General features: G+C 40.5%; 1 protein-coding gene across 2 annotated transcripts in view; it reads right to left on the bottom strand.

The window, feature by feature from the left end:
• Positions 1–959: 959 nt before the first annotated feature.
• The window catches only part of LOC118360172 (LHFPL tetraspan subfamily member 3 protein-like), a 29,502-nt gene continuing 19,304 nt past the window's right edge, over positions 960–11,157 (bottom strand). The window contains exons 2-4 of one of the 2 annotated variants that reach the window (XM_035739399.2): positions 8,128–8,367; positions 7,277–7,305; positions 960–7,052 (exon numbers count right to left, since the gene is read on the bottom strand). In XM_035739399.2, coding sequence (XP_035595292.1) covers positions 6,993–7,052; positions 7,277–7,305; positions 8,128–8,367 — 329 coding nt within the window. In that variant the 3' untranslated portion in view covers positions 960–6,992. The remainder of the gene's footprint in view (positions 7,053–7,276; positions 7,306–8,127; positions 8,368–11,157) is intronic. The other variant, XM_035739400.2, reaches the window with a different exon arrangement.

Below are 11,157 nucleotides of genomic sequence, written 5' to 3'. Positions count from 1 at the left end.
TTGCAGGTGCTTTGGTGGAAGAGTGGGGTAACATCTCACAGCAAGAACAGGCAAATCTGGTGCAGTCCATGAGGAGGAGATGCACTGCAGTACTTAATGCAGCTGTTGGCCACACAAGATTCTGACTGTTACTTTTGACCCCCCCTTTGTTCAGGGACATATTAATACATTTCTGTTTGTCACATGTCTGTGGAACTTGTTCAGTTTAAGTCTCAGTTGTTAAATCGTGTTATGTTCATCCAAATATTTACACATGTTAAGTTTGCTGAAAATAAACGCAGTTAACAGTGAGAGGACGTTTCTTTTTCTGCTGTGTTTATGTCTGTCTTCCACCAGGCTACCTAGCCAGTCAGCAAAGCTTGCTTTGAGAGAAAGGAAAACAAATGGTCGCAGAGTCTAAGTGACTGGATCATGTGGTGGCCCTCTGACAGGCCAACTGGAAACAGATGAAGTCGGTATTCCCGCTTACCACCAGTCACCCCTCAACCCAGACCAACCGACACCACAACCACTAAGACAACTGCTGTGGTCACATCAACGTCAGGCTGGTGTCTTTTGTCGTCAGTCATGCTGGAATGTGAGGCAAACATCGTCTTGTTTTGCCTATTGTAAATGGGACTATGATTGCTCGGCTTCCATCTATTGTGTAATTGCCAATATTGATGTGGCCGGGCTGTGTTGACTTGTCCCATTTTTCTCTGATAGTAGGCCAACTGTGGTAGGTAGGTCAGAGGACCACACAGTGAAGACCAAACTGATGATGGACTGTTATGACAAGAGTGAGAATTTGTGAGGCTCTCTTCTCAATGCCATCCTAGGAGACTCCATTCTCTATGGCCTTGAATTGACATGACGCTCTGTACACTGCCCCTTTCCAACACGTGTTAGTTATCAGGATAAAGGATCAGCAGCTCCTGAACAAATCAAGACTAGCCTCCTCTGTAAGTAAAGCATATTTATTTGACCTTCTCCAAATACTTTATAACAGTAATGTCAGATGGCGAATTTGAACTTTATTCACACATTTGACTTGAACATTTCAGATACAGTGCCTTATTTATTGGGACAGTAACAATTGATTTGGTTGTTTTGGCTCTGCACTCCAGCATTTTGGATTTGAATTATACAATGCCTCTGAGGTTACATTGCAGACTGTCAGCTTTGACATGACAGTATTTTCATCCATGTCGAGTTTAGAAATTACAGCACATTTTAGGGGACCAAAAGTATTGGGACAAATTAACTTATGTGTATTCAAGTGGTCAAAAGTTTAGTATTTGGTCCCAAATTCCAAGCACGCAATGACTACGCCAAGCTTGTGATTCTACAAACTTGTTGGATGCATTTGCTGTTTGTTTTGGTTGTGTTTCAGAGTATTTTGTGCCCAATAGAAGTGAATGGTAAATAATGTATTGTGTCATTTTGGAGTCATTTGTATTGTAAATAAGAATATAATATGTTCTTAACACTTCTACATTAATGTGGATGCTACCATGATTACGGACAGTCCTGAATTAATCGTGAATAACGATGAGTCAGAAAGTTACAGACGCAAAAATATCATACCCCCAAGACATGCTAACCTCTCACCATTATAATGACAGGGGAGGTTAGCATTTTTGTGGGGGTTATGATATTTGTGCGTATGTAACGTTCTCACTCATCCTTACTGAAATATTCAAATATTCACGTTTTAAATACCCTCAAATTAAAGCAGACAGTCTGCACTTTAACATGTATCATTAACTGTATCATTTCAAATCCAAAGTACTGGAGTAAAGAGCCAATAGAAGAAAACAATATTTCACTGTCCCAACAATTACAGAGGGCACTGTACAGTGCATTCAGAAACTATTCAGACCCCTTACCTTTTTTCAGATTTTGTTACGTTACAGCCTTATTCTAAAATTGATTAAATTAAAAAGATATCATTTATTTTTGAAATTTTTGCAAATATATTAAAAATTAAAAACAGAAATACCTTATTTACATAAGTATTCAGACCCTTTGCTATGAGACTCAAAATGTGAGCTTAGGTACATCTTGTTTCCTTTGATCATCCTTGAGATGTTTCTACAACTTGATTGGAGTCCACCTGTTGTAAATTCAATTGATTGGACATGATTTGGAAAGGCACACACCTGTCTATTTAAGGTCCCACGATTGGCAGTGCATGCAAGAGGAAAACCAAGCTATGAGGTCAAAGTAATTGTCTGTAGAGCTCCGAGACGCTATTGGGTCGAGGCACAGATCTAGGGAAGGGTGCTTGGTCTGGGAGGTGACCAAGAACCCTATGATCACTCTCACTCTGACAGAGCTCCAGAGTTCCTCTGTGGAGATAGGAGAACATTCCAGAAGTACAACCATCTCTCCAGCACTCCACCAATCAGGCTTTATGGTAGAGTGGCCAGGTGAAAGCCACTCCTCAGTAAAAGGCACATGACAGCCCGCTTGGAGTTTGCCAAAAGGCATCTAAAGGACTTTCAGACCATGAGAAACAACATTCTCTGGTCTGATGAAACCAAGATTGAACTCTTTGGCCTGAATGCGAAGCGTCACGTCTGGAGGAAACCTGGCACCATCCCTACGGTGAAGCATGGTAGTGGCAGCATCATGCTGTGGGGAGGTTTTTCAGAGGCAAGGACTGGGAGACTAGTCAGATCGAGGGAAAGATGAACGGAGCAAAGTACAGAGAGATGCTTGATGAAAACCTGCTCCAGAGCACCCTGGACTTCAGACTGGGGAGAAGGTTCACCTTCCAACAGGACAACGACCCTAAGCAAATGGCCAAGACAACACAGGAGTGGCTTCGGGACAAGGCTCTGAATGCCCTTGAGTGGCCCAGTCAAAGCCCAGACTTAAACCCGATCTAACATCTCTGGAGAGACCTGAAAATAGCTGTGCAGTGACGCTCCCCTTCCAACCTGACAGAGCTTGAGAGGATCTGCAGAGAAGAATGGGAGAAACTCCTCAAATACAGTTGTGCCAAGCTTGTAGCATTATACCCAAGAAGACTTGAGGCTGTACTCGCTGCTAAAGGTGCTTCAACAAAGTGTTGAGTAAAGGGTCATAATTACTTACAGTTGAAGTCAGAAGTTTACATACACTCAGGTTGGAGTCATTTAAACTCGCTTTTCAACCACTCCACAAATTTCTTGTTAACAAACTATAGTTTTTGCAGTGTAGCGGCAGCATAGCACAGTGGTTAGAGTATTGGACTAGAAACCGAAAGGTTGCAAGATCAAATCCTTGAGCTGACAAGGTACAAATCTGTCATTCTGCCCCTGAACAAGGCAGTTAACCCACTGTTCCTAGGCCATCATTTAAAATAATAATTTGTTCTTAACTGACATGCCAAGTTAAATAAAGGTAAAATAGAAATAAAAGTCGGTAAGGACATCTACTTTGTGCATGACACAAGTAATTTTTCCAACAATTGTTTACAGACAGATTATTACACTTATAATTCACTGTATCACAATTCCAGTAGGTCAGAAGTTTACATACACTAAGATGACTGTGCATGCATAAAAATTCCAGAAAATTATGTCATGGCTTTAGAAGCTTCTGATAGGCTAATTGACATCATTTGAGTCAATTGGAGGTGTACCTGTGGATGTATTTCAAGGCCTACCTTCACACTCAGGCTTGACATCATGGGAAAATCAAAGGAAATAAGCCAAAACCTCAGAAAAAAAAATTATAGACCTCCACAAGTCTGGTTCATCCTTGGGAGCAATTTCCAAACGCCTGAAGGTACCACGTTCATGAGACGCGTTCTGTCTCCTAGAGATGAACGTACTTTGGTGCAAAAGATGCAAGTCAATCCCAGAACAACAGCAAAGGACCTTGTGAAGATGCTGGAGGAAACAGGCACAAAAGTATCTATATCCACAGTAAAGCCAGTCCTATATCGACATAACCAGAAAGGCCACTCAGCAAGGAAGAAGCCACTGCTGCGAAATCAACATAAAAAGCCAGACTACGGTTTACAACTGCACATGGGGAGAAAAATCCTTCTTTAAAAATAAAAATGTAACTGTTTGGCCATAATGACCATCGTTATGTTTGGAGGAAAAGGGGGAAGGCTTGCAAGCCAAAGAACACCATCCCAACAGTGAAGCACGGGGGTGGCAGCATCATGTTGTCGGTGTGCTTTGCTGAAGGAGGCACTGCTGCACTTCACAAAATAGATGGCATCATGAGGAAGGAAAATTATGTGGGTATATTGTAGCAACATCTCAAGACATCAGTCAGGAAGTTAAGGCTTGGTCTTCCAAATGGACAGTGACCACAAGCATACTTCCAAAGTTGTGGCAAAATGGCTTAAGGACAACAAAGTCAAGGTATTGGAGTGGCCATCACAATGCCCTGACCTCAATCTCATAGAACATTTGTGGGCAGAACTGAAAAAGTGTGTGCGAGCAAGGAGGCCTGCAAACCTGACTCATTTACACCAGCTCTGTCAGGAGGAATGGGCCAAAATGCACCCAACTTATTGTGGGAAGCTTGTGGAAGGCTACCCGAAACGTTTTACCCAAGTTAAACCATTTCAAGGCAATGCTACCATATACTAATATACTACCATATATACTATACTAATATACTACCATTTACTAATTGAGTGTATGTAAACTTCTGACCCACTGGGAATGTGATGAAAGAAATAAAAGCTGAAATAAATCATTATCTCTACTATTATTCTGACATTTCACATTCTTAAAATAAAGTAGTGATCCTAACTGACCTAAGACAGGGAATTTTTACTAGGATTAAATGTCAGGAATTGTGAAAAACTGAGTTTAAATGTATTTGGCTAAGGTGTATGTAAACTTCCGACTTCAACTGTATGTAAATGTCATACTTCAGCTTTTATTTTTTTTATACATTTGCAAAAATGTCTTAAAATCATGTTTTTGCTTTTGTCATTATAGGGTATTGTGTGTAGATTGAGGGAAAAACAATGAAATCAATTTTAGAATAAGGCTGTAATGTAACAAAATGTGGAAAAAGTCAAAGGGGTCTGAATACTTTCCGAATGCAGGCTACAGGATTTTGACACATTTATATATATGGACAGTCATTAGACAATGGGAAACTCTCATTTGATGCTGTTGTAGTTGTTGTGTTTGTTGTTGGACTCTATCAATAAGTGTTGCCTTACAAAGTGAGTGACTGAATGATCATCATCACATTTTCTGTGAAAGTCTCACGGTACATTACTGCTTCCTTCAATAGCACATACAACTAAAATGTGAGCAGAAATACTCAACAATCACATACATATACAGTATTATACTTCAATATACAAAAACAATACGCCAGTTATCATTGATATGTTTTTCAAATGATGGCAACATATTTTGGCAACATTTTTGTGGGTAAGATATTTTAAAAAGTAGGAACTGATTGAGACCAATATCTAAAATCTTTTTAGATGATGTATATTCTTATTACTGTGTCTATCCCCAGCGTCTCTTCTCCTTGACTCTGTTAGTTGCCTGCTATTTAAAGAGCCCTCCCACTGAGTTAAGTGATGGGACAAAGACAGGACAGAGCTACTTTGGAGCCAGAATAAAACATTGGAGTCACTGGTTATGTATCCCATCTGTATTATAGACTTCCATATGCACCTAAAGGTACAGTAGTTTGCTCATTGGGTTAAGGTTTGTCTGCTCATTGGGTCACAAAAACTATGCTTGAAATCTTGAAGTGTCTCATCAGACCCAAGGCTCTATTCTGGAGGAACAATAGTGTTTGAATCAGTGTCCAGTAATTGCTGTCTTACAGTACAGCTTCCTGAGGATCGGCTGCCACCTAAAAACATACATAGCTTCTCAATTTACAATAACTGTATACAATGTAGCAAAGATGATGGACAATAAGTATAAATGTGTAGTCCTTCACTAGATACCATTTAAAAATATTCCTTTTAAAAGTTAGTAGAAATCCTGCCTCTACATAGATTTTTTACCAGGATACTTTTTCCATTGTGGGGTGTTAAGGTGAATTACACACAGGCCCACTGAAAGCCCATCTGGGCCGGCAGCCTGGCACAGTGTGTGTTGGTCACTGCAATGTGCCGTAGAAGGCCAGTTTGGGCGGTATGGTGGAGACCTCTGGCCCGAGTGTCTCAGTGCCTAGAGAATGCAGCATACAGGGCTTTCTTCTGAGAGATTAGTGCCAAATATGACGTTTTCCTGTCCTCTATCTACTGGATCATTTCTTTAATCTACCCAGTTTCAGTTTAATAATTTAAAAAATTATTCTCAAATGTTCACTGTTTACAGTAAATGCCTTCAAAAAGAAACACCAAAAGCTTAGTTTTATAGGGTATATTAAATGTTTACAAAATATTTGTTTTGTTCTACTTTATTGTACCCTTTACTCAAATCATTATGCAAAGGGTAGAAATACACTTAACAAGATTTCATTGTTGGATGATCTTGTTTTTTTGCCCAATGTACCATTACCAATATACTGTATACATTACTTTGTATGTACAGTACATAGATTCCCAGAGATGTCGATTTCTGTAAAGCTGCAATATATAGTTCCTTTTGGACACATAATATTTACAAATACTGTCATTTTTTAAAAGTATTGTTAGTGCACTTTACAACATAAAATATGGTTTCTCCCAGTTTTATAACACTGAATGCTGTACAGATGTAGGCTCTTCATTTGATCACCTTGTTGCAGGAGAACTTTCTTGCAATGCAGTAAACATTAAACTTGTAGTGTATCTGAGGTTTAAAAAGACTTCTGAAGTTTGTTATTTCCACGTTGAAATTTCAGACTTGATTTTCCCTTACAAAAAAATGGATCAAAAATGTCCATTTTTTATTATACACAAAATAATTCACATTTCCCTACTGTAGCAAACTGGCTCAAATTAAGATCCTACATCTATACATGTGGTCTGCACATATAGCCAGATGACTGGATGGCAGGGAGTAGAGGAGAGGTGGTCTTCCACGGTAAAGATCCCATCAGTACAACCGCTGGACTCCAACATACCTTGGGTCGCTTCTTCTGTCCTGGACCTCAATCTAAGGGCAATAAAAAACAGTATCACGGCAGTGCATCATGTAAGGATATTGAAATAATACCAATTATATAGCAATGTATTACAATACAGAACCAGACAGTGCTTTGAACTCATTCAGCCAAACACATATTTTACAAGACGGGACTAATGGGACAAATACACTGATCAATTTAGACAATAACTGCACCATGCACGAAGCCATGACACTGTTCACTGTTCACTTACGAAGTCACTTACCCCGGACACAGCAAAATCTGTGAGAACAAAGTAAAATAAATAAGAGTGTCAAAATTATACATTCTGTTACAGCACATACAATATTAATCACAGTATAATCTCTATCAGTGAGATAGTGCAGGGTTAATCAGATGAGTGGTGAGCGAGACACTGCAGATGATATATAGATACTGGCATATCCCACTGAAAGCTGGTGAGTAACCATGGAAACCTCCATAGCGAGTATAGTATAAAGAATTCACGATACTTTGGCATTTCCCTACCAAACAGTGTAATCCTCTGATCTGATAGTTAACAACTTCATGAGGGGTCTATTACTTTTCTGTCATAATGGTGACAGCGAGTTTTAGAACACTTCATATAAGATTCTGACATCAATGTCTTCAAAGGTCCCCTGAAAGAACATCTCTCCGCTCTGATAACTCAATATGATCCGACCAGTCTGATGCAATCCTGTGCAAACAGTGAGAACAGACTCTGGTGGACATTCCTACCCTCATCCATGCAGTTTCACGGTGAGTGCAATAAGCTAGACTGATCGACTTAATAACAATACCAGATGTATTATTTTATCATTCAGAAATCATGTCAACTATCAGAGCAGATAGATTATCTCATCAGTATACAGGAAAATCTATCTGATTTTGGAAACCAATGTTGATTAATTATAGATATGATGTGTTTTGGTCATTGCTTGTTTGCGTCTGAAATGGCGCCCTATTCCCGACTGAACTGCTTTTAGCCAGAACCCAATGGGTCCTGGTTAAAAGAAGTGCATTATGTAGAGAAAATGGCGCCCTTTCAGATGCAGTCTTGTCTTGGTCTAATCCATCCCTCACCTTTATTGTTGTCAGCTTTGCGTTCCCCCAGGAACATGTTGTTCTGTCTGTTTCCCAGGACGAAGGCCAGGAAGGAGAGGATCAGGGCGTCCAGGATGCCCATAATAGCCAGGATGTAAGACCAGCGGACGGAGCAGTTACCCAGGGTATACTTTCCCGTCTCTTCCCCACACAGGTCCCGCACCACCTCTGCATCCCAGCCATCTGGAAAGATTATACAGCCCAACACCAGGCATACAGCTGGGGGGAGAGAGAAGAGAGAGAAGAGAGAGAGGGAGGATGTTCAGGAGATAGAGTCTATGGGAAATGGATGCATGATTCAAAAGCTAAACTTTTATTACATTGTCATCAAAAGAGCAGTAAAAATATTTTTGCATTGGACATTATCATTGAGGGTTTCCGTCATTTTAAAGTAGTCATCTGAGTGGGGATTCCTATGGGTTGGGAGTGATCAGCCTATGATCAGAGCATTGTCTTCTTCAAATTGGTTTGCCTACTTTGTAAATGGCTTTAAACTATATGACCGCCATCTTGTGGCCACAATAAATGAGTGACACAAGATTTGATTCCGGACTCCAGCATTGCAGATAGCTTTACACTTTTTTTAAACGACTTTAAAATGGAGATAGCCACAAAGGCACTGTCCATAACTTCACAGATGCCATAATTGGCACAGATACAACGTTGAGATCTCTATGGTCCAAATACAGTATAGGCAATGGGGGTTGGATAAAAAAATGCAAACCATAATTGCTGTAATTGCTATAATGTTTTAGAGGAGACATGAAGGAGACATTAGCATTGGGAAGGGCAATCAAATAGAAGTCATGAGTCACTTTTCTTTGAGTGAGAGAGTAAGTAAGAATTCCCTGTGCCTGGCTCTCAGGGGGTTGATGGGGTGGAGCAGGGTCTTTTCTGCTGATGTTCCTGCTGCTGCTTATCTTTCAGCTCTGAGTCTCTCTGAGTCCTCAACTCTCACTCATTCTTCTGTCCCGGAGTCTCTGATTCCCCCTCGTCTGCCTCGCTGCTGCTAAGCTCACCGCAAACTCTCTGCTGATCCCATACTAATGAGCTTGTAAGATTGCCTCCCAGATGATATTCCTAATACTGCTGCGCAGCGCCAAACACACGGCTTCCCATTATTCCCAAGCAGCTCATCCATCAACGGAATTGAGCTCAGACAGTCCGGTTGATAACGATGGCATTATGCAACTGCAAACACACAGATGAAAAGACACAGGCCGGAAACTCTCTAATAATAACAATGTTTCATCGTGCAGCTAAATGTAGAAATGCTTGTACTAAATTTGGACTATTCACATTTTCTATTGGAAGGGTCTTTCTCCTCCTCAGTCGGCCCTGTAAAGCTTCCCCTGAGGTTTGGTGAGTAAACACTCAGCAGTGTGCACTACATCCCTTCCCCAGCCTTGCTGGCCTGCTGGCCTTCAGGCCTACTAACTGCCATTTTATTTATATGGCCTCCAGGTTGAAAATCATTGCACCACAAATATCTTGTTCTGAGAAACAAAATCCAAGCGCTTTGAAGTTGTCTTTTCTCTTCTTTTCCCTTCGGTTCCTCCCCTCTCATAAGATATTTCTGAACTTGTACAGAGAACTTCAAAGGCAGCAGCCAGGGAGAGGAGTGAGGAGGAGACAGAGCTACAGAGAGAGGTAGAGCTGGCCCACTTTTAGTTCTCTCTCTCTCTCTCTCTCTCTCTCTCTCTCTCTCTCTCTCTCTCTCTCTCTCTCTCTCTCTCTCTCTCTCTCTCTCTCTCTCTCACACACACACATTCCTGTTCTCTCTTTCCTCTCTCTTTTTTTCCCACCTCCCTCACACCTCATCGCTTACTCTCACAACTAAATAATAAACTCCAAAAGACCCCAATTCAAAGAAACATATCAGAGCCTTTAGTGTCTGTATGCTACCATGTGCAGTAGACCTGGGCAGTTCAGTTGAGATATGAGCATTTGAAGCAGCTCAGGCTGTGTAACAGAGAAGGTCAATAGGAGCTCTGGGAGCTGTGGGCCTAGCAGGTTTATTCTCACACCCATCAGACTGATGCTTTTTGACAACTGAGGGCAGTAATGTTGCTAAGCCAGATCTGGAACATTCAAAATATCCTGGAGCACCATGGTTCACGTGGCTGAAGAGGCCAATGTGAGAATATTTTTAAATATTTTTTTAAAGGAGACGTTTCTGGTAAAGAATGAGTAGATTATGGCTAACATGTTGTGGGCATGTGTTTAAAGTGTTAGTAAATAAAATATGTGCTGCACTTTATACATCTAGTCCCATTATCATGATGAGAGCTCTGGGCCCCATTTGACCATAATTACTCTGGAGTTGTATTCTTCTCTTAACCATGCAATGTTGTGTGGCCCCAGGGCCCCAATAAGTCTGATGAAAGCGTCAAACAGTGTCAAACAGTCAAACAGTGCTGTACTTGAATCATCTCAAACTTATACCGTTTGCTTTGATATGAGTGCAATACCCTTGTTAAAACCCAGTATTTAGTTTATTTGTTATAATTAATTGGTATTAGATTTAAAAGGTGATTGAATTTCTCCTGAATTGTAATGTTGTTAATGCATTTCTTTTGAAGAAATATTTCTTTAATGTACAAGTGAATGGGTTGGTTTACTTTAAGTTTTGACCAATAAGGTAGCTTGTTAAACTGAGGCCAATGGGAGAGTTGACCTGGTTAACAGGAAGCCTGGGAGAAAGAGACGTTGAAAGAGAGATGGAGAGACGTTGAAAGAGAGATGGAGAGACATTATCAATGTTGGTGAAGAAAATCTATGAAAGAAGGCAATACAAAATAGAAGAAAACCCATACCTACCGAGTTTTGAAGGGAAATACTGATTTGACTTTATTAGAGAGTTATTATTATTTTGTTAAGAAAGACTTAGTAGAGACCGAAGCTACCGTCTCATCGTGGAGGTATTTGACAGCCTCGAAGGTTAGCCTAGCATTGTGCGAAACCTGGGGAGAATTGCTCGTGGAAGATGAACAAGTTCATGTTTCCATG

The sequence above is a fragment of the Oncorhynchus keta genome, chromosome 27 (assembly GCF_023373465.1).
Source record: "Oncorhynchus keta strain PuntledgeMale-10-30-2019 chromosome 27, Oket_V2, whole genome shotgun sequence".
Lineage (NCBI taxonomy): Eukaryota > Metazoa > Chordata > Actinopteri > Salmoniformes > Salmonidae > Oncorhynchus > Oncorhynchus keta.
The sequence above is the reverse complement of the archived record's forward strand: the minus strand, read 5'-3'. Positions and strand labels throughout refer to the sequence as shown.